The sequence below is a fragment of the Salmo trutta genome, chromosome 1, assembly GCF_901001165.1.
Source record: "Salmo trutta chromosome 1, fSalTru1.1, whole genome shotgun sequence".
Lineage (NCBI taxonomy): Eukaryota > Metazoa > Chordata > Actinopteri > Salmoniformes > Salmonidae > Salmo > Salmo trutta.
The window spans coordinates 16943854-16967954 of record NC_042957.1 but is presented as its reverse complement, the minus strand read 5'-3'; the positions used below and the strand labels follow the sequence as shown (position 1 = coordinate 16967954).

The 24101-nt window shown below is 44.3% G+C and overlaps 1 protein-coding gene across 1 annotated transcript in view; it reads left to right on the top strand.

The window, feature by feature from the left end:
- Nucleotides 1-24101, top strand: part of LOC115199598 (1-phosphatidylinositol 4,5-bisphosphate phosphodiesterase beta-1-like) — a gene marked incomplete at its 5' end in the record, with an annotated part of 78837 nt that overhangs the window by 5914 nt on the left and 48822 nt on the right. Inside the window, 10 exons of the mRNA XM_029762299.1 lie at nucleotides 10193-10339; nucleotides 13346-13503; nucleotides 14739-14821; nucleotides 15583-15667; nucleotides 18259-18430; nucleotides 21157-21243; nucleotides 22130-22200; nucleotides 22421-22517; nucleotides 22741-22825; nucleotides 23752-23876. Of these exons, the coding sequence (XP_029618159.1) occupies nucleotides 10193-10339; nucleotides 13346-13503; nucleotides 14739-14821; nucleotides 15583-15667; nucleotides 18259-18430; nucleotides 21157-21243; nucleotides 22130-22200; nucleotides 22421-22517; nucleotides 22741-22825; nucleotides 23752-23876 (1110 nt within the window). The remainder of the gene's footprint in view (nucleotides 1-10192; nucleotides 10340-13345; nucleotides 13504-14738; nucleotides 14822-15582; nucleotides 15668-18258; nucleotides 18431-21156; nucleotides 21244-22129; nucleotides 22201-22420; nucleotides 22518-22740; nucleotides 22826-23751; nucleotides 23877-24101) is intronic.

Sequence of the window (24101 nt, the reverse complement as noted above, 5' to 3'; positions counted from 1 at the left end):
AGGGCCTGAGGGGAGTAGGACAGGAGTGGTAACAGGGCCTGAGGGGAGTAGGACAGGAGGAGTAACAGGGCCTGAGTGGAGTAGGACAGGAGTAGTAACAGGGCCTGAGGGGAGTAGGACAGGAATAGTAACAGGGCCTGAGGGGAGTAGGACAGGCGTAGTAACAGGGCCTGAGGGGAATAGGACGGGAGTAGTAACAGGGCCTGAGGGGAGTAGGACAGGAAGTGTAACAGGGCCTGAGGGGAGTAGGACAGGAGAAGTAACAGGGCCTGAGGGGAGTAGGACAGGAGAAGTAACAGGGCCTGAGGGGAGTAGGACAGGAGTAGTAACAAGGCCTGAGGGGAGTAGGACAGGAATAATACATGACTATGAGGTTAAAGTACAGACTGTCAGCTTTAGTTTTAGGGTATTTTCAAACATATCGGGCGAACCGTTTATAAATTACAGCACTTTCTTTAGGGGACCAAAACAATTGTGGAAAATTGACTTATATGTGTATTAAAGTAGTCAAAAGTTTAGTATTTGGTCCAAGTCAGTTATGTGTCTAAATCAAATCTGTATAGACCTTTGATGATCTTACTGTGAACTTTAACTCTGGAAAGCCTAGCAGCATTTGAATCCTTCAATCCAACCTGCCATTGTAGTGACTTACAAACTAGTACTAACTTAAAGTATAAGCCTCTGTTTGTGAGGGGAGTCTACCTAATACTGGCAGGTTTTTACAGTGTTTAAAGGAATTTATGTTGACCGTAGGGAAAGCATTCAGACGTTCGTTACACTCTGGTAGAAGAGATTATACAAGGCTTTGATACACTCTCATTAACACACAACAGGGCTAATTTGTTTCTTAAAAACCAGTCAGACATCCACACAGCTGTCAAAGTTGGTCACCGTGTCGGGGTTATGATAAAAGTTCCCACTGTCCCAAGCCACAGGCTAGGTAGAAGGAGCCCTACAGCCACAGGCTAGGTAGAAGGAGCCCTACAGCCACAGGCTAGGTAGAAGGAGTCCTACAGCCACAGGCTAGGTAGAAGGAGCCCTACAGCCACAGGCTAGGTAGAAGGAGCCCTACAGCCACAGGCTAGGTAGAAGGAGTCCTACAGCCACAGGCTAGGTAGAAGGAGCCCTACAGCCACAGGCTAGGTAGAAGGAGTCCTACAGCCACAGGCTAGGTAGAAGGAGCCCTACAGCCACAGGCTAGGTAGAAGGAGCCCTACAGCCACAGGCTAGGTAGAAGGAGCCCTACAGCCTCAGGCTAGGTAGAAGGAGCCCTACAGCCACAGGCTAGGTAGAAGGAGCCCTACAGCCACAGGCTAGGTAGAAGGAGTCCTACAGCCTCAGGCTAGGTAGAAGGAGCCCTACAGCCACAGGCTAGGTAGAAGGAGCCCTACAGCCACAGGCTAGGTAGAAGGAGCCCTACAGCCACAGGCTAGGTAGAAGGAGCCCTACAGCCTCAGGCTAGGTAGAAGGAGCCCTACAGCCACAGGCTAGGTAGAAGGAGCCCTACAGGCACAGGCTAGGTAGAAGGAGCCCTACAGCCACAGGCTAGGTAGAAGGAGTCCTACAGCCACGGGCTAGGTAGAAGGAGCCCTACAGCCACAGGCTAGGTAGAAGGAGCCCTACAGCCACAGGCTAGGTAGAAGGAGCCCTACAGCCACAGGCTAGGTAGAAGGAGCCCTACAGCCACAGGCTAGGTAGAAGGAGCCCTACAGCCACAGGCTAGGTAGAAGGAGCCCTACAGCCACAGGCTAGGTAGAAGGAGCCCTACAGCCACAGGCTAGGTAGAAGGAGCCCTACAGCCACAGGCTAGGTAGAAGGAGCCCTACAGCCACAGGCTAGGTAGAAGGAGCCCTACAGCCACAGGCTAGGTAGAAGGAGCCCTACAGCCACAGGCTAGGTAGAAGGAGCCCTACAGCCTCAGGCTAGGTAGAAGGAGCCCTACAGCCACAGGCTAGGTAGAAGGAGCCCTACAGCCACAGGCTAGGTAGAAGGAGCCCCAAAGCCACAGGCTAGGTAGAAGGAGCCCTACAGCCACAGGCTAGGTAGAAGGAGCCCTACAGCCACAGGCTAGGTAGAAGGAGCCCTACAGCCACAGGCTAGGTAGAAGGAGCCCTACAGCCTCAGGCTAGGTAGAAGGAGCCCTACAGCCACAGGCTAGGTAGAAGGAGCCCTACAGCCTCAGGCTAGGTAGAAGGAGCCCTACAGCCACAGGCTAGGTAGAAGGAGCCCTACAGCCACAGGCTAGGTAGAAGGAGCCCTACAGGCACAGGCTAGGTAGAAGGAGCCCTACAGCCACAGGCTAGGTAGAAGGAGCCCTACAGCCACAGGCTAGGTAGAAGGAGCCCTACAGCCACAGGCTAGGTAGAAGGAGCCCTACAGCCACAGGCTAGGTAGAAGGAGCCCTACAGCCACAGGCTAGGTAGAAGGAGCCCTACAGCCACAGGCTAGGTAGAAGGAGCCCTACAGCCACAGGCTAGGTAGAAGGAGCCCTACAGCCACAGGCTAGATAGAAGGAGCCCTACAGGCACAGGCTAGGTAGAAGGAGCCCTACAGCCACAGGCTAGGTAGAAGGAGCCCTACAGCCACAGGCTAGGTAGAAGGAGCCCTACAGCCACAGGCTAGGTAGAAGGAGCCCTACAGCCACAGGCTAGGTAGAAGGAGCCCTACAGCCTCAGGCTAGGTAGAAGGAGCCCTACAGCCACAGGCTAGGTAGAAGGAACCCTACAGCCACAGGCTAGGTAGAAGGAGTCCTACAGCCACAGGCTAGGTAGAAGGAGTCCTACAGCCACAGGCTAGGTAGAAGGTGTCCTACAGCCACAGGCTAGGTAGAAGGAGTCCTACAGCCACAGGCTAAGTAGAAGGAGCCCTTCAGCCACAGATCTAGGATCAGCTTACCCTCTCCAGTGTCCCTGCCGAGGTGAAGTCTGTACGAGTTTAAAGCTGTCCTCTGTGGTCTCCCCAGGGATCCGGCTAGCTCCATATGTCACAGAGAGAACACTGTTAATTAGCCGTGAAAGTCTGCAGAGGGCAGAGCTGCATTAATTAGCATAAACGAGCTAGCAAATTAGCGATTGAATGTGTTCCATGCAATATAGGAGTAAGGAGAGGAGTTAGCTTCAGTTAGAATATTAGCATGTTAGTGAGCTAATGCATTAAAGCCCCAAGCATGTTTGCCTTTGTGTACAGTATGTTGCTATTTCAATTGTGTTTGTATTGGTAGTTGGGAGTGGTGTATGCTGGTGGGGGGGTATGTGTTTTAGTCGTACGCCTGAGCTGTTCAGCTGTATGACAGAGGGATTTTATCACAGAGGGAGATAGGTGTGTGCACATGCATGTGTGTGCGCCTGTGCGTGCGTGCGTGTGTGCGTTGGTGCATGCGTGCGACAGTCGTTAGTTCTGTGTGCCTGTGCGGTTGAGCGAGGCTAATTGGCTGCTTGTGTTAGCGTTTATTTCCCTGGATACCCCGCTATGGAGATCATTGATCAAAGGATGCTGGTTTAGTGTGTGTGTGTGTGTGTGTGTGTGTGTGTGTGTGTGTGTGTAAGTGATGGGTATGATTTAAAGGGAGCATGTCCGTCAGGAGAGCTGGAGGGTTTGAAGTGTCAAATGCAGCTTTTATTCAGCACCATTCAGCTTCATGCACCTGATTACTTCATGTAGAATACTATTCGATGTTTGAGTGATTTTAAATCTGGAAGCTAAAAGCACTTATTAGTTATTCCAACATCCTTTGCCTCTGGGTTGTACGATTGATCACACACACAAACGCTGTAAGTGCACCAGAGTATGGATTGTAGGGTGACTCAGTGTGTGTCATAGGTCCTTATAGTCTGGGATTGAAACAGCCTTTGTCCCTGAGATTGATTTCAGTTGCCCTCTAATTTAGACACACACACACCCCACATAACTGGGGAGGAAGGGTTAGCAGTAGTAACTGGAACAGAGCGTACTTAACTGTGTAAAACACATCAAACACATAGTTTGATCCCATTGACTCCGATCCAGCCATTATTATGAGCCGTCCTCCCCTCAGCAGCCTCCTGTGACACACACTGATCGAATGAGGGAATGTGTCGATGGCTGAAAATGTGAATGGTCAAACATCTCCCATCAGGTTACACTAGTGATCAATCAGCAGGTTACAGCCTGTCTGCTTCTGTTAGCAGGTTACACTAGTGATCAATCAGCAGGTTACAGCCTGTCTGCTTCTGTTAGCAGGTTACACTAGTGATCAATCAGCAGGTTACAGCCTGTCTGCTTCTGTTAGCAGGTTACACTAGTGATCAATCAGCAGGTTACAGTCTGTCTGCTTCTGTTAGCAGGTTACACTAGTGATCAATCAGCAGGTTACAGCCTGTCTGCTTCTGTTAGCATGCTACACTAGTGATCAATCAGCAGGTTACAGCCTGTCTGCTTCTGTTAGCAGGTTACACTAGTGATCAATCAGCAGGTTACAGCCTGTCTGCTTCTGTTAGCAGGTTACACTAGTGATCAATCAGCAGGTTACAGTCTGTCTGCTTCTGTTAGCAGGTTACACTAGTGATCAATCAGCAGGTTACAGCCTGTCTGCTTCTGTTAGCAGGTTACACTAGTGATCAATCAGCAGGTTACAGCCTGTCTGCTTCTGTTAGCATGCTACACTAGTGATCAATCAGCAGGTTACAGCCTGTCTGCTTCTGTTAGCAGGTTACACTAGTGATCAATCAGCAGGTTACAGTCTGTCTGCTTCTGTTAGCAGGTTACACTAGTGATCAATCAGCAGGTTACAGCCTGTCTGCTTCTGTTAGCAGGTTACACTAGTGATCAATCAGCAGGTTACAGTCTGTCTGCTTCTGTTAGCAGGTTACACTAGTGATCAATCAGCAGGTTACAGCCTGTCTGCTTCTGTTAGCAGGTTACACTAGTGATCAATCAGCAGGTTACAGCCTGTCTGCTTCTGTTAGCATGTTACACTAGTGATCAATCAGCAGGTTACAGTCTGTCTGCTTCTGTTAGCAGGTTACACTAGTGATCAATCAGCAGGTTACAGTCTGTCTGCTTCTGTTAGCAGGTTACACTAGTGATCAATCAGCAGGTTACAGCCTGTCTGCTTCTGTTAGCATGCTACACTAGTGATCAATCAGCAGGTTACAGTCTGTCTGCTTCTGTTAGCAGGTTACACTAGTGATCAATCAGCAGGTTACAGTCTGTCTGCTTCTGTTAGCAGGTTACACTAGTGATCAATCAGCAGGTTACAGCCTGTCTGCTTCTGTTAGCAGGTTACACTAGTGATCAATCAGCAGGTTACAGCCTGTCTGCTTCTGTTAGCAGGTTACACTAGTGATCAATCAGCAGGTTACAGCCTGTCTGCTTCTGTTAGCAGGTTACACTAGTGATCAATCAGCAGGTTACAGCCTGTCTGCTTCTGTTAGCAGGTTACACTAGTGATCAATCAGCAGGTTACAGCCTGTCTGCTTCTGTTAGCAGGTTACACTAGTGATCAATCAGCAGGTTACAGCCTGTCTGCTTCTATTAGCAGGTTACACTAGTGATCAATCAGCAGGTTAGTCTGTCTGCTTCTGTTAGCAGGTTACACTAGTGATCAATCAGCAGGTTACAGCCTGTCTGCTTCTGTTAGCAGGTTACACTAGTGATCAATCAGCAGGTTACAGTCTGTCTGCTTCTGTTAGCAGCAGTTCTGGATATGAGCAGGTTTCAACTCTAATGGGTTTAGCTCTTCAACCTAACACGTAGCTAAACCTACACACCATACTACAAAGCTGACAACATTTAACATGTTGTCTTCCAGTATTTCTACTCTCTCTGACTGTTGTCTCTGTTGTTCTGCTCATCTTCTCATCCTGCAGGTCAGAGGTGGGCGGAGGGCTTCGCCAGATGTTTGAGTAGTGAGGGTATACTAAAACAGCTACAGTTTAGGGCTGATCCCAATTAGCATTACTGGTCGATTGTTTGGTCTTTAGGCTTTCGACCAAGATTGTTTTAGTCGAGCAGTAACAAATAGAGATTGTTTTAGTTGAGCAGTAACAAATAGAGATTGTTTTAGTCGAGCAGTAACAAATAGAAATTGTTTTAGTCAAACAGTAACAAATAGAGATTGTTTTAGTCGAGCAGTAACAACTAGTAATTGTTTTAGTCGAGCAGTAACAAATAGAGATTGTTTTAGTCGAGCAGTAACAAATAGTAATTGTTTTAGTTGAGCAGTAACAAATAGAGATTGTTTTAGTCAAACAGTAACAAATAGAGATTGTTTTAGTCGAGCAGTAACAAATAGTAATTGTTTTAGTCGAGCAGTAACAAATAGAGATTGTTTTAGTTGAGCAGTAACAAATAGAGATTGTTTTAGTCGAGCAGTAACAAATAGAGATTGTTTTAGTCGAGCAGTAACAAATAGAGATTGTTTTAGTCAAACAGTAACAAATAGAGATTGTTTTAGTTGAACAGTAACAAATAGAGATTGTTTTAGTCGAGCAGTAACAAATAGAGATTGTTGTAGTCAAACAGTAACAAATAGAGATTGTTTTAGTCGAGCAGTAACAAATAGAGATTGTTTTAGTCGAGCAGTAACAAATAGAGATTGTTTTAGTCGAGCAGTAACAAATAGAGATTGTTTTAGTCGAGCAGTAACAAATAGAGATTGTTTTAGTCGAGCAGTAACAAATAGTAATTGTTTTAGTCGAGCAGTAACAAATAGAGATTGTTTTAGTTGAGCAGTAACAAATAGAGATTGTTTTAGTCAAACAGTAGCAAATAGAGATTGTTTTAGTTGAACAGTAACAAATAGAGATTGTTTTAGTCGAGCAGTAACAAATAGAGATTGTTTTAGTCGAGCAGTAACAAATAGAGATTGTTTTAGTCGAGCAGTAACAAATAGAGATTGTTTTAGTCGAGCAGTAACAAATAGAGATTGTTTTAGTCGAGCAGTAACAAATAGAGATTGTTTTAGTCGAGCAGTAACAAATAGAGATTGTTTTAGTCGAGCAGTAACAAATAGAGATTGTTTTAGTCGAGCAGTAACAAATAGAGATTGTTTTAGTCGAGCAGTAACAAATAGTAATTGTTTTAGTCGAGCAGTAACAAATAGTAATTGTTTTAGTTGAGCAGTAACAAATAGAGATTGTTTTAGTCGAGCAGTAACAAATAGAGATTGTTTTAGTCGAGCAGTAAGAAATAGAGATTGTTTTAGTCAAACAGTAACAAATAGAGATTGTTTTAGTTGAACAGTAACAAATAGAGATTGTTTTAGTTGAGCAGTAACAAATAGAGATTGTTTTAGTCAAACAGTAACAAGTAGAGATTGTTTTAGTTGAACAGTAACAAATAGAGATTGTTTTAGTCGAGCAGTAACACATAGAGATTGTTTTAGTCGAGCAGTAACAAAGAGATTGTTTTAGTCGAGCAGTAACAAATAGAGATTGTTTTAGTCGAGCAGTAACAAATAGAGATTGTTTTAGTTGAACAGTAACAAATAGAGATTGTTTTAGTCGAGCAGTAACAAATAGAGATTGTTTTAGTTGGGCAGTAACAAATAGAGATTGTTTTAGTCGAGCAGTAACAAATAGAGATTGTTTTAGTCGAGCAGTAACAAATAGAGATTGTTTTAGTCGAGCAGTAACAAATAGTAATTGTTTTAGTCGAGCAGTAACAAATAGAGATTGTTTTAGTTGAGCAGTAACAAATAGAGATTGTTTTAGTCAAACAGTAACAAATAGAGATTGTTTTAGTCGAGCAGTAACAAATAGATTGTTTTAGTCAAACAGTAGCAAATAGAGATTGTTTTAGTCTAGCAGTAACAAATAGAGATTGTTTTAGTCGAGCAGTAACAAATAGAGATTGTTTTAGTCAAACAGTAACAAATAGAGATTGTTTTAGTTGAGCAGTAACAAATTGAGATTGTTTTAGTTGAGCAGTAAGAAATAGATTGTTGTAGTCAAACAGTAGCAAACAGAGATTGTTTTAGTTGAGCAGTAACAAATAGAGATTGTTTTAGTTGAGCAGTAACAAATAGCGATTGTTTTAGTCAAACAGTAACAAACAGTAACATATATATATATATATATTTGCGCCCTCTCAGTGAACTAATCCATCACGGAGGCCTAGACCAAAAGCCAATTTATGCTTGATCCAAAAATGTGTTCGAAGTCTCCAGATGGAGGGTGTGAGCCTCCAGATGCCAAATCGAGCTCCGTACCGCATCGCCATGCACCTCCCAATTTCGTAACAATGCAGAGGATAGCACCGCATTGACATGATTGGTTGACGGTAGGTGGGGGCGGTACATCCTGTAGAAAACACAAACTCACTTCCTTGACAACAGCTCTGCACTGCTCCGCGAAGCGCAAGAAGTATGAATGCCCTGACGTCTGCTGAGGCAGTATCACAGTAAATGCTGCATGGCCAATGCAGACATCGGATTGACCACGCGCCCAGATGCACAATGCACTTCTCTCTCCAGAATGCGCTCTCTCCCGACAATTTGTGCACATTCATTGTTTAATAACTTCATTGTGTGAATTGTTTGATTGTTAGTGTAGATCAATTCCCCATTACATATTTCACCAGAAGTACATTTACCGTTAATTCCTGTAATTTCTCATCTAGAATGTTTGTTACTTTGCTTACGATAATTTATGTTAATGCATTCAATATTATTCCAGTCTTCCCGTTATCATTGTTGGAGTGGACACGTTGTTTGCAGAGTGCATAGCCTAGGCTACACTTGTGAGAAACAAGTTATGGTTTATTTCTTTCCATTTACGAGTTTTGTCAATTTAGTCATTGTCTTTTGTTTGGAGTTCTCTTGTTAATGCTGAATAAGAACGCGCACGCATAGAAGTAGGCCTATAGGCTACCTGACCTGCGCGCAAATGTAGACATATAAATGTTCCCATTTGGGGATCTGATACTATTTCTGATTGGCTTAACGCATCACCACTAATGACCTGTGGAGCTTCTTAAAGTGATGTTTTCTTCACCTCAAACAGCAAGCAAACAAAGTCTGTTTTTACATCCATTGAGAATTGCAATAGTTCCTCGATGTATTTTAAAAATATTTCCTGCTCTCTCCCTTTCGATTACCACTCAGCATGAAAGGGAAAAATGTCATGCTCTGATCAAATGGAAACGTCATAAAATGGCCTATCTGATTACTTCTTATCAGTGCTTGACTCGGACTGAAATAGGGTATGGTATCATTTTGTCTGCTGGTACTGTTTATATTTAGATGCAGGAGCAGATCCACAATACTATTGATTCTATAAGAGGAACAGGAGCTCAAGCAGTAGAACATTTTAGGTGCTGGTACTTGGCTCCAGTGAGCTCCTGCCCAAGTCAAGCACTGCTTCTTATCCCTTGTGCAAATAGCCTCCAGCTGTGTCTGTCCCGAGCTCACTGGTCCAGGAAACTGAGGGCCCAGAATATTTTATACAATGTTGCAAGTTCGCTAGCAAAAGCTTCTGCTGTAACCAAGTTAATAGTTGATACAATGTTTCAAATTCGTTGCAGACAGGCCATGTGTAGCCAATGTGATTTATAGGATATTTCTTTTCATCAGGATATTTTCTACCTGCAGGCTGCAATGTTTTTATTTGTTGGCTTCATGTAGGCTGTTTTAACATAGTTGACAATGGCAATAGAAGTTACTTTTTAGGTTTGTATCATTTTCATTTAGATTTGTATAGAATTTTGATTAACCACATGACAATGATTTTGAGATACGAAGACCTTATTATAAATTAAATGAAACTGTTTCACGACAATGTGTATGTGAAAACCATAACTGGCACACAGATCGGTAGAAATGGTAAGATAAATTGGCATTCCATAGGAGAAAAGTTGCTGACTCCTCATGTAGCCTATTACCGGCAACTTCAGGAGAGTAATGGCAGAATCTGCGAAAGCCAACAGGAGCGGGAGGAGAATAGTTGGGTCAGGTTTTTTTCTTCTGGTTATCTAGATCTCTGGCGCCCTCTTGAGGCATTTGTTTATTTCATAAAACCGTAAACTTAAAGCATCAGACAAGCTCAATACATATTGTTGACTTTATTAAAACACAATTTGTCTATATATGGAAAAATACACGTTTAAAACAGACAACTTTTGGTTGCCCAAGATTTTTTTGAGTTGGGGACAGCCCTACTACAGTCCAACCAGCTACCTTCTGTAACATGTTGTGTGTTTGTCTGTGTTCCCGCAGGTCAGATCTCGGTGGACGGCTTTGCGAAGTACCTGATTAGTGAAGAGAACAGCATCATCCCCCCAGAGAAACTGGACCAGAGTGAAGACATGACCCTACCACTGCCTCATTACTTCATCAACTCCTCCCACAACACATATCTCACAGGTAGGTGCCTATTCTTAAATGTCTTTATTTTTAGTACTGTGATAACTAATAAGTAACACATGATCATATATGGTTGTTTGACCCTTTCAAAGTGAATCAAATTCATCCAGTGGCGTTCCTTTTTGTCCTGTGCACCTCAGGTACTTATCCAAACAGTACCCTCAATTTCTTTTGCCTATGGCAGCAATAAGAATAGGAGCCAAAACTACAAAGGCCATTCTAGCTACACTAGATGATATTATTATTAATCTATTGAAATCTATTCCGGGGAGAGGGAGTGTGTTTGAAAATCTCTCAAGTGAATCAAATTTCTCCCAAAAGAGGAATATTACATTTCTGTAATAGGCTAACGTCAAATAATACAAATAGCAATGGTCATCAAAATTCTTAAACAGTTTTAAAAACAATTCTTATAAATGCAACACTTGGACAATGGATGAAGATACTCCAAAATTGTTGATTTATTTTTTATCCATCACGTTTTGAATGAATTATAGCACGTAAAAAAAGAGTTCAGGGATTTTGGTGGGAATTCAGGTATTACATTTATTGTAAAATGTCCCAGTTTTTTTTTTTAGAATGCAGTCATATATACATTTTCTAATTGTATCAGGTATTTATTTTATATTTTGTGTTAAAATAATGAAAATGATATGTGCCTCATTTTGTTAAATACACAGGGTCTATTTGCATATATGACTACATTTACATAAAGGGGTGGAACAGGGCTGCAACAACAAACACTTGTTCTGTCTACCCTACCTGTACTCACCTGTTCTGTCTACCCTACCTGCACTCACCTGTTCTGTCTACCCTACCTGCACTCACCTGTTCTGTCTACCCCACCTGCACTCACCTGTTCTGTCTACCCTACCTGTATTCACCTGTTCTGTCTACCCTACCTGTATTCACCTGTTCTGTCTACCCTACCTGCACTCACCTGTTCTGTCCACCCTACCTGTATTCACCTGTTCTGTCTACCCTACCTGCACTCACCTGTTATGTCCACCCTACCTGTATTCACCTGTTCTGTCTACCCTACCTGTATTCACCTGTTCTGTCTACCCTACCTGCACTCACCTGTTCTGTCTACCCTACCTGTATTCACCTGTTCTGTCTACCCTACCTGCACTCACCTGTTCTGTCTACCCTACCTGTACTCACCTGTTCTGTCCACCCTACCTGTACTCACCTGTTCTGTCTACCCTACCTGTACTCACCTGTTCTGTCTACCCTACCTGCACTCACCTGTTCTGTCTACCCTACCTGCACTCACCTGTTCTGTCTACCCTACCTGTACTCACCTGTTCTGTCCACCCTACCTGTACTCACCTGTTCTGTCTACCCTACCTGCACTCACCTGTTCTGTCTACCCTACCTGCACTCACCTGTTCTGTCTACCCTACCTGCACTCACCTGTTCTGTCTACCCTACCTGTACTCACCTGTTCTGTCCACCCTACCTGTACTCACCTGTTCTGTCTACCCTACCTGCACTCACCTGTTCTGTCCACCCTACCTGTACTCACCTGTTCTGTCTACCCTACCTGTACTCACCTGTTCTGTCTACCCTACCTGCACTCACCTGTTCTGTCTACCCTACCTGTATTCACCTGTTCTGTCTACCCTACCTGTACTCACCTGTTCTGTCTACCCTACCTGCACTCACCTGTTCTGTCTAGTCTGCCTCATTAATTACTGTTGTCACATTCTCTTGCGTAATTTAACAAGAGTGGCAATAGCAGGATAGCCTTAGCTCAACATGTTTACACCTATCTAAACATACTTTACATTGTTTTGGAGATCAGACATAATACTGTTAACTGTAATTTGAGTTTTCATTTTTGGAAGTTGCTTTCATTTCAACGCATTTAATTTGTAAACATTTAAACTGTATCAAATCTTTACTTTTTTTCCAATTCAACAAAAAACAAACATCCTTTAAAATAAAGTTATCTTTCTTCTCTTTCTTGTGATGTAAGTGTTCAGATGATGTGTTAAATCCCAAACGAAGGTGTAGCGGTCTTATAGACAATGTATTCTATTGAGCCAATTTCAGTCATTGTCGGGGTGTGTTTGACAGCAATACAAAAACACTTCCGACACCGTGACTTTAACAGGAAAAAATGACAGGCCCAAGTAAGAGTATGAAAGAGTACCACAGGAATAGAATGAGAGCAATCAATCCAGCGAGATTTAAGTGCACCCCTCAAACACCCTGGAAATACAGTGAGCTCCAAAAGTATTGGGACATTGACACATTTGTTGTTGTTTTGGCTCTGTACTCCAGCACCGTAGATTTAAAATTATACAATGACTATGAGGTAAAGGTGCAGACTGTCAGCTTTAAAGGGATATTTCTGTCCCTTGGCAGAGGGAGACAATAATATTTCTAACAAGTCATAACTGATTACTTTATGGCCAGGGTATTATTATTTCTTTACATTGATCCGTCTGTAATCTGCTTCTAATCAGAACTGTGCTGAAGGCAGAAACTCATTTAGAAGTTAACTTTCCTGTAATGGAGTAGGAGGCGTCTTAAGATGCTGTTATCCCCAGCAAGTCGTTGTGTGTGTGTGTGTGTGTGTGTGTGTGTGTGTGTGTGTGTGTGTCCCTTCACGCTCCTAAGGAAGAGATGAGATTGCATAAATAGAGGAGCTCAGGGGTGCCTTCTGAAGTGACACACACACACATACCCACATACATTCACAGACACAGATGTGAGTGTGTCTGGTAATATGCGGTGGTAATACGATGCTGATATAGAGAGAACTGCTTTGTTAATGGAGAAAGTGCTCTGCTCTGTGGAATGTAGTGCTGCTCGTAACTCTAATGACTAATGTGCCTAATGAGAGCGTGAGATGTGTGGGAATGTCTCGTCTTGACACCCAGTAGGAAGGGAATAAATGAGTTAAATAATGTGGTTAACTGTCTTTAAAAGAATAATCTGTTAAGTGTTTTGTGTGTGTGTGTGTGTGTGTGTGTGTGTGTGTGTGTGTGTGTGTAGCGGGCCAGCTGGCAGGTAACTCGTCAGTAGAGATGTACCGGCAGGTCCTCCTGTCAGGTTGTCGCTGTATCGAGCTGGACTGCTGGAAGGGACGCACCACCGAAGAAGAACCTGTCATCACACACGGATTCACCATGACAACTGAAATCGCCTTCAAGGTAAACTGTCTGGAACCAGAGAGAGATGGAGGGAGAGGGAGATGGAGAGGGATGGAGAAAGGGTGAGTGGAAGCGAGACAATGGGCATGGAGGAGGAGGGAGAAAATAGGGAGAAGGGGGAAAGAGAGAAGGAAAGAGGGGAGAGGGAGGGAGAGAGAGAGAAGGGGAGAGGGAGGGAGAGAGAAGAGGGGAGAGGGAGGGAGAGAGAGAGAAAGAAGGAAAGAGGGGAGAGGAAGGGAGAGAGAGAAAGAAAGAGGGGAGAGGGAGGGAGTGAGGGAGGGAGGGAGGGAGGGAGAGAAAGAAAGAGGGGAGAGGGAGGGAGGGAGAGTTGAGAAAGAGGGGAGAGGAAGGGAGGGAGAGAGAAAAGGAAAGGGGAGAGGGAGGGAAAGAGCTAAATATGGTTTGAGAAACAGGGAGACGGAGAGAAAGAGTTGCACGGTATTTAGTATTGTAGAGAGCAATAGGAGAGAGGGAGAGGAGAGGAGGAAAGAAGAGAGCTAGACGGAGAAGAGATTGATTGATAGAGGGAATTTAGTCTTTAGTGAGAGTACTATGGCTGAGTTTACATATTCAGATATTCTTTTTTACTAATTGGTCTTTTTACTAATCAGATCAGCTCTGAAAATATCTGATGTAATTGGTCCAAAAAACAATTAGTGGAAAAAATATCAGAATTGGGCTGCCTGTGTAAACACAGCCTAAGATCAAGAGAAGGAGACTTTGATTGAGAGTGAAATAGAAATGTGTAAGTGGACTGATAGAGAGAGGGAATGAGAGAGAGGGAATGAGAGAGAGGGAATGAGAGAGAGGGAATGAGAGAGAGAAAGAGCGAGGGAATGAGAGGGAATGAGAGAGAGGGAATGAGTGGAAGATAGACAGAAAGAAGGGGATGTGTGTGAGAGAGATAGAGGGTAAGCTATTAAGTGTATTTACCCTCTCGCATCGATATAAATGGTTGCAAAATTCACTTAACCACTTAGTCTTACACTACTAAACATCCCTATCAGATGTTCAATGAGTCAACAAGCTCTACACCAGCAGCTCTCCACATCACTATAGCAATCTTGTACTTCAAATATTCATAATAGATATTTTGTGATAGCCTGACCACCAGCCATTTTACATCTGTCAACAAATAAAATAACATTTTATCAGCGATCACATTCATTGATATTTGATCCCATTGGTCATTGACCAGTGCTGACACCCTGTCTGTCTTCTCTATGTGTCTATAGGAAGTGATTGAGGCCATAGCAGGGTGTGCCTTCAAGACCTCCCCTTTCCCTGTCATCCTCTCCTTTGAGAACCACGTGGACTCGTAAGTCAACAACTCTCACGCCTCTGTGTGTTTCAGGAGTTTACCTTTGTTTGGTTTCCTTGATAAATGTACACTCCAACACTTTTCCTATTTGTTTAACGTCGGTTCAAACAGTGATTCTGAACCTCTGTATTCTATGATTATGGTAGTGCAATTTTAGCTGCCATGCTTGCCAATCTTATGTATTGTGCTAATTAGCTATATGCTAATGTTAGCCACTCTTAAAGCAGGGCATTAACTAATAGCTACATGCTAATACCAGAGACGGAAGAGGAAGTGAGACACCCCTCTCGCAGTTTTTTTATGGTTCAATAAAAGTTAATGAACTACTCTGAGTAGACCAGACCCAGCTGCTATTGGATTGGTGTCTATCTGAGACACACACAGTTAGTACACTGACAATTGCTTTCAATGGTAAAAGGCCTGAATGAACTTTCTTCATTTATCACCATCTTTGCTAATACTAGCCACTCTTAAGTCAATAGTGACTCGCTACCTGCTAAAGCTAGCCACTCTGAAGCCACTAGCTAGCTAGATGCTAATGCAGCAAAGGTGGCTTGGCGAGCCACATTTGCATGTTTAGTAACCTTGCCTGAGCTGAGACCTGAAGACTTGTGTTAGCTCCCCAAGGACACCCAGATTCAAATCCCAACCGGTCACACTAACGCTATCAACTTTAGTAGAAAATTGCTAAATACCAACATTAGGCCATTGTGAGGTGATTGTAATGGTTGTAACGCTGTGTGTGTGTTGCCTCCCAGGCCCAAGCAGCAGGCCAAGATGGCGGAGTACTGCAGGTCAATATTTGGAGACATGTTACTGACCGACCCTCTGGAGAAGTACCCTGTAAGTACACAAGACCCCTGCTTGCACATACACTCATGTTTACACACTGTCAAACACAGTTCAACACACCTCTATGACATGGACCAGTGCGTGTAGTGTCTCTCTCCTCTCCCTCACTCCTGAGTGACCCTCTAAACAGCCTCATGTCAACTAAAACTACATGTTTACCTGTCTCTTTTGATCTCTCATTCCCTCTCTCTCTTTCTCGCTCTCCACTGCCTCTCCCCTCTCTCTCTCTTAGCTTTCTCCCTCCCTTCCTCTCTCTATCGCTCTTTATCAAACCAACCCTTTTCATCTGTCTGCAATCACAATCACATGGTCCTCTCTCCCTACCAGTCAGCTATAGGGGATAAGTCACAGAGGGTAGTCACTGGGTTGTGCTGTGTGTCTATGTGTGTGCGTGCGTGTTGTGTTACGGGGTGATCTGTAGACTGCTGCTTTTCTTATCTACTTCCAGCCAGTTGCTATGGCTACCAGTCAAAAACTTGCATTGTCCCTTTGTGGAGAAACTTCTTGTCAGAGTCCATTCTGACATAACAACAATCACACACACATAAACACGCACAAATGCACTCACAAGCACACAGCAATGTTTTTTTTAAAGGCAGTAAATGAGGCTGAATGAACTGTTTCGCTGCCAGACAAGGCTCCGCTGATAGCCAGGTGTCGCAGTGGTAAGGTGTTGGGACTGCTGTTGGCCCTAACAGTTTGTGGGCACTGTTTGTCACCATTATAGTGCAATTCATTTATTGTTTAGTGTTGTGTAGTGTGTTTGCTGGCATGCATCAACAATTTTTTGTTGTTGCTAAATTCACCACTGAGTGTGATTAATATGGGATTTTTAGGACATGGCCATGGGGGACTAAAGATGGTTGTAATGGAATGATTGCTTCCGGAAAGTTGCTCACAGATCAATGACCCTCTGTTGCTCCTGTAGCTCATAGGGATGTGTTACACTTCCTCCTTAGCCTGAGGTGGCACCACCACTGCAGAATTGTTCACTTCGGTGGCGCCAACTGGTAAGCTGCTTCGGGATGGTGGACACGTGCTAGCAAGGCAGAGGTCCTGGGTTCGAGCCTTGGTGTGAGCTGAATCAAGAGGAAGCAGTACTGACTAAGCAAGAAGTGTGATGTCTTTTACAGTCCATTAAGGGGAAATGCTGAGCTGCTTATCGGTGAGAAGTAGCGTGTATGTGTATGGATCAAGAGGTTCTCTGATTTGAGGATGAAAGAGAACTGAAGACAAGTAGATCTGGCAGATGCTCAGAAGTGTGATGCTGTTTAAAGCTGAGAAAGTTGGTAATTGTGTGTGTGTGTGTGTGTGTGTGTGTGTGTGTGTGTGCGCGATGCGTGCCTGTGTGCAAGTGTTTACCTATGTGTACGAGCGCTTGCATGCGATTGTGTGATGTAGCTCAGTGTCTTCTAACAGGCTAACCACGCTGCTCGCGTAGCAAAATAAATGTACACATACAAGTTTTTCAATCATTGTACCCACACTGCTGGTGCGCATCAGCGAGCGGCTGCGTGGCCAGGCGCTAAAATAGAAATTGGTTCTATTTGTGACGCTCAACGGGCTGCAAGTCCAGCCTCTCCCATCTCCTCATTGGTTTTTAGGAGCATATACCCACGATTGAAAGATGAACTGAGGTCCTCCCTCCAGTCAGTTGTAGTAATGCTGTAAAGTTGGTTGCCAACCGTCATATAAAGTCCAAAAAAGAAAATGAAGCCTGAAGGAAGGAGGAGAGATTACTAGAAATGAACTTGGCTTACCGTTTTATCTGTGGAATAATTGTCGGAGTAGAGGGCCTTGTGCATTTCAGGTTAAATAACAACCCAATGTTTATATCCCAGGACAAATTAGCTAGCAACAGCAAGCTAACTAGGTAAATTGACATAAATGTTTAATGCTTTTTGGCCTGTCCCCAAATTAATATAATTGGCTCAGAGTTTGTTTTGATATTTCAACCTGCGTGTCCTGATCGCTTCTGGTGTGGGTGGACAAAATCAACGTGCGCGTGATGGTGGACGCACACACACGTCCGGTTTGGTCAGCACGTAACACTCCGTTATCAATGGGCATCAGCAGTGTGATCCAACAGAACAGAAGGGCATCACATGAATAAACCAGTGCTGTGCCTACTCAAGCCTGCTCTCCAGAGAGAGAGAGTGTTGTAAGCATACACTCCTACTCTCCCCAAAGGAAACCCCATTCTGGGGTGTAGAAAGTGTTGAAGCTGTAAACTAAACACGTGCTTGCCATCACAGCCTGTAAGGGCCTTATTTCATTCAGGTCACTAAGAAGCCTTTTACACTATGACTGACCAACACACTGTCATCATCACAATACCAAGTTTGTTTTGACACTCTTGCCTAAGACACACACACACACTCCCACCAACATCATCATTAGTAGGAACCTTTCTTGGTTGTTACTCTCAAGTAAAGAGTCTCTCTCTCTCTCTCTCTCTCTCTCTCTCCTCTCCTCTCTGTCTCTCTCTGTCTCTCTCTGTCTCTCTCTGTCTCTCTGTCTGTCTCTTCTCTCTCTCTCTGTCTCTCTCTGTCTGTCTCTTCTCTCTCTCTCTCCGTCTCTAGTTGGAGACAGGGGTGCCCCTGCCCAGTCCAATGGATCTGATGGGAAAGATTCTGGTGAAGAACAAGAAGAAACACATCAAGACATCGAGTACCAAGAAGAAACTGTCAGAACAGGCCTCCAATGCCTACAGCGACTCATCTAGTGTGCATGAGCCCTCTTCTCCAGGCGCAGGTAAAGTTACAGTACACACACACACACACGAGCACACACACACACACACGGACACACACGGACACACAGAAGCAGCAGAAGCAGCAGAAACACAAGTCCCTTGTCGGCAATTGACAGACAGAGGACGTTTATTTGAATTATATTGGTGGGAGAATTGCTTGCCAATCATAAATCCTACATCTTATAGTAAGACCTGGCAGTAGTTGATCATTCATCACTTTCCTGGCCCTCTCCAACACTGAGCTGTGTTGTTGACTACTTCATATACTCATATCAGTGGAGGCTGCTGAGGGGAGGATGGCTCATAATAATAGCTGGAACAGAGCAAATGGAATGGCATCAAACACCTGGAAACCATTACAGCTATTACCATTAAGGTCACAGTTATGAAAACTTAGGACACTAAAGAGGCCTTTCTACTGATTCTGAAAAACACCAAGAGAAAGATGCCCAGGGTCCCTGCTCGTCTGCGTGAACGTGCCTTAGGCATGCTGCAAGGAGGCATGAGGACTGCAGATGTGGCCAGGGCAATACATTACAATGTCCGTTCTGTGAGACGCCTAAGACAGCGCTACAGGAAGACAGGATGGACAGCTGATCGTCCTCGCAGTGGCAGACCACGTGTTACAACACCTACACAGGATCGGTACATCCGAACAGGACAAGTACAGGATGGCAACAACAACAGCCCGAGTTATACCAGGAATGCACAATCCCTCCATCAGTGCTCAGACTGTCCACAATAGGCTGAGAGAGGCTGGACTGAGGGCTTGTAGGCCTGTTGTAAGGCAGGTCCTCACCAGACATCACCGGCAACAATGTCGTCTATGGGCACAAACCCACCGTCGCTGGACCAGACAGGACTGGCAAAAAGTGCTCTTCGCTGATGAGTCACGGTTTTGTCTCACCAGGGGTGATGGTCGGATTCGCGTTTATCGTTGAATGAATGAGCGTTACACCGAGGCCTGTACTCTGGAGCGGGATCGATTTGGAGGTGGAGGGTCCGTCATGGTCTGGGGCGGTGTGTCACAGCATCATCAGACTGAGCTTGTTGTCATTGCAGGAAATCTCAACGCTGTGCGTTACAGGGAAGACATCCTCCTCCCTCATGTGGTACCCTTCCTGCAGGCTCATCCTGACATGACCCTCCAGCATGACAATGCCACCAGCCATATTGCTCGTTCTGTGTGTGATTTCCTGCAAGACAGGAATGTCAGTGTTCTGCCATGGCCAGCGAAGAATCTCAATCCCATTGAGCATGTCTGGGACCTGTTGGATCGGAGGGTGAGGGCTAGGGCCATTCCCCCCAGAAATGTCTGGGAACTTGCAGGTGCCTTGGTGGAAGAGTAGGGTAACATCTCACAGCAAGAACTGGCAAATCTGGTGCAGTCCATGATGAGGAGATGCACTGCAGTACTTAATGCAGCAGGTGGCCACACCAGATACTGACTGTTACTTTTGATTTTGCCCCCCCCCCTTTGTTCAGGGAAACATTATTCAATTTCTGTTAGTCACATGACTGTGGAACTTGTTCAGTTTATGTCTCAGTTGTTGAATCTTGTTATGTTTAAACAAATATTTTTTTTGCTGAGTTTACTGTGTGTGTGCGTGCGTGCGTGCGTGCGTGCGTGCGTGCGCGTGTGTGCGTGCGTGCGTGTGTGCGTGCGTGCGTGCGTGCGTGTGTGTGTGTGTGGTGTGTGTGCGTGTGTGTGTGTGTGGTGTGTGTGTGTGTGTGTGTGAATGCGGACGTGTTTACAAGAATAGTAAACTAATAAAAATGTGACCAACTGGGGGCTTGTTGACCCCCACAAGGTCAAATGCTATTTTTAGGGGGATTTAGCATTAAGGTTAGAATTAGGTTTAGGGTCAGGGTTAGGAGCTAGGGTTAGTTTTATGGTTAGGGTTAGGAGCTAGTGCTAGGGTTAGGGTTAAGGTTTTTGAGTTACGGTTAAGGTTAGGGTTAGGGTTAGTGAAAATTGTATTTTGAATGGGATTGAATTGTGTGTCCACACAAGGTTAGTTGTACAAGCCTGTGTATGTGTGTGTGTGCATGCTTCTGTGCATGAATGTGTCCTTCTTTGCGTGTGTGTGCATGTGTCAGGTTAAGTTTTCTAGCTAGCCGGGTGTCTCTGGTACAGCTATGCTTTACCAGAACAGGACAGGCAGGGAGGCAGGCAGCAGGATCGATGCTCTTAGCATTCCCCTTCACACAGAATCACCCTGCATCCATCAACAGCCGACTACTGGGACTCCCAGCCGTGTGCCACACTTGGGGCAGCAGGTAGCGTAGTGGTTAGAGCGATGTGCCAGTAACCAAAAGGTTGCTAGATCAAATCCCTGAGCTGACAAGGTAAAAATCTGTCGTTCTGCCCCTGAACAAGCCAGTTAACCCACTGTTCCTAGGCCGTCATTGAAAATAAGAATTTCTTAAATGACTTGCCTAGTTAAATAAAGGTTAAACAATAAAATATAATAGTACACACTGCCCCCTGCTGGTAGAGTCACAGACACATTTCATCCTGCGCTACAGCAGTCCATCGTAGAGACTGGTGAAGGGAAATATCTCGGAACAGGCTCATTGTAATGGCAGAAATGGATTCCTCTGTGTTTGATACTGTTCCATCCATTCCATTACAATGAGTCCATCCTCCAATTTAAAAGTGACACCAGCCTCCACTGCATACACAGTATAACACAATGGTTATTGATTGTTTGCTGTCCACCAGGGTCGACCAACCAGGAGATGACCGAGTCCTCCCAGCCAATAGAGGTCGCTGGGCTCAGCCTCAGATCACAGGGAAGGAAGTCCATCGGTGAGCCATATGGAAAAGACTATAAGGACACAGCTACTCTTAAACAGACAAGCCAAAACTTAAAACTGAACCTGACTGTAACCTAATTTTTATAAATTCTGAAGCAAAATATGATTTGGTTGTCAGGTGTGTCTTTCTAGCCTTTTCCGAGCCATACCCATGGTCTGTACATGGAATTCTATTCCACATCAAGTAACTCATGCAAGCAGTTAAATTTGATTAAAAAAACAGATAAAAATACACCTTATGGAACAGCGGGTACTGTGAAGAGTCACACACATTCAGGCATAGACACACACATGCACACACACATAACCTACGTACTATACACACACGTACACATGGATTTGTGTTGTAGATATGTGGTAGTGGAGTATGGGCCTAAAGGGCACACACTTCATGTGTTCTGAAATCTGTTATGAAAGGTAATGTAATGTTTTTAATTGGATATAACTGCCTTCATTTTTCTGGACCCTAGGAAGAGTAGCTACTGCCTTGGCAGGAACCAATGGGGATCCATAATACATAGAAATACCCCATCAGACACTCCTCCTCCTTTACCGGGTCCTAAAACAACCCTTAGTAGCCCTAGTTCTAAAACCTAGTCACTTCCTTAGTTTCTTCCTTCCCCTATTCCCTTTCTCTAGCTCCTTCCCTTAGTTCCTTTTCCTATACCCCCTATCCCTAGCTCCCTCCACCCTTTTCCCTAAGTGGCCCTACAGTAACCCCACTGAAAAGCTTGGTGGATCTATTTCCATATTGCTTACAGCTCCATCCACCCCCTTCAGAAGTCTAACCCCTGGGGCTTTCTTTCTGACCATACAGCCTTCAGTAATCACTAGCATGTAGTCTGAGAAGCTAACTTAAACCTGCGTTTGTCTTTCAGGTGAAGTTGAGGCAGAGAGTGACGATGAGGATGATGATGATGATGACTGTAAAAAGGGGTCCATGGATGAGGTACATGGCCTACGAGACATCTTCATTCTTTCTCCTGCACCATCAGGTGTTTCTTGTTACATGTATTGTGTTCTTAGGCTGCCCCCTAGTGGAGATTCAGAAACACACTTACTTCTCGGGCTATGTTTCAATAGTCAAACAAGGAGAGGAGAAGAGGAGAGGAGAGGAGGAGAGAAGAGAGGAGGATTCTCTTTCTGACTGTTGTGTGTTCCTCCTCCAGGGTACAGCGGGCAGCGAGGCGTTTGCCACAGAGGAGATGTCCAACCTGGTCAGTTATGTCCAGCCAGTCAAATTTAACTCCTTCGAGGCCTCCAAAAGTAGGACCATCACTCGTGACCACAACTCAACACCTGTTTAGACCACACTTAAATATTTATTGCGATTGTGAACCACATTTTTTGGCACTTTGAATACACACCAACTCAAATGAGTTGTTCTGTTCTCACAGATGTACTGTTTAAAATTCAGCTGCATTTTAAAGCAAAAAAAGAATCAATCCCAAAAGTGATGCAATTTTTCAATCACTTGCTGTTGTTCCAGAGATCAATCGGAGCTATCAGATGTCATCGTTTGTGGAGACCAAAGCCTTGGAGCAGCTCACCAAGTCACCTGTGGAGTTTGTTGAGTATCCTTCCCACTCTGTGTGGAATATTTACTTCAAATGTCTGTTCAAATTCTTTCATTTGTTGAAACTGTCTCGAGTGAAGAAGTACTCCAAGAGCAAGGTGAACTTGTAAATCACCTGGTTAGGTCCAGGAGCCTCATTTATCATAGGTTCATCTTTTTTTATTTTGAACTTGATGGGAAAGTATGTGTACCCGCGCAAATCTCAGACCATGCGTACGCTCAACTTCTAGTGATTGATCCACTGACTGGGTTATTCCAGCTACACAACAAATATTAGGCTACTATTTATCCATTGCTCATTCAATAGCCAAACATGCTCAATAGTAAATAGACTTGTAGCCTATGTCAGTATGGGTAGGCTACAGTATTACTGTGCAATAGGAGCTGGACATAATAACATGTTTAAGGAGATAGAAAGACAATCATGCATTGATAAACAAAATATTGAAGAACAATTCATCTTTTGCAGAGAAGTGTGGGCTGTAGGCAGCATTTACTTTTAAATCGTTCGATAGACAATCGATCTTACAGAATGCGCTGGCAGTGTTTAGCACTCGTTATAGGTGACATGCACTTTTAGTAAAAAAAAGTAACTGAAAAAGATGAAAACATTCTGCCCACACCTCTACAGAAATGTGATCAAACTGTCATGACCCAGTTCCAACAACTTCAAATCATACTGCAAATGACAGTGTTTTTGTTAGCATAAAAGGTGATGGAGTGCATTTTCCAGGCTGGATTGTAACGCTCGTTCACGAGCTTAGAAATATAGTATGGCTCTGATTTATCAATGAAAACACGCATATGTGTCGTTGCGTACGCAAATCCTAGAATCTCCACGTACGCCAACATTTTGTGAGAAATGATTGCATGGTTGATAAAAATGAGGCCCAAGGTGTCCTCTCCTTAACGGAGCGTGTCCAGGTATAACAAGCTGCAGCTGAGTCGTATCTACCCTAAAGGCACCAGAGTAGACTCCTCCAACTACAACCCTCAGCTCTTCTGGAATGCAGGCTGTCAACTGGTGGCCCTGAACTTCCAGACCATAGGTAAGAACTACATCAACACACACACACTATGTTATTAAGGTGATATATATCTCTCAGAGCTGTTTACATAGTTGAACCTGAGTATGGGAAGGGCTGTGTGTACCTCTGCATCTCTGTAACACCTCTCTCCCTTCTTCTCATCTCCCTCTCCCTTTCCCGCTCCCTCGCTCCATCCCTCCATTAATCCATCCCACTCTCTCTCCCGCTCTCTCTCTCTCTCTCTCC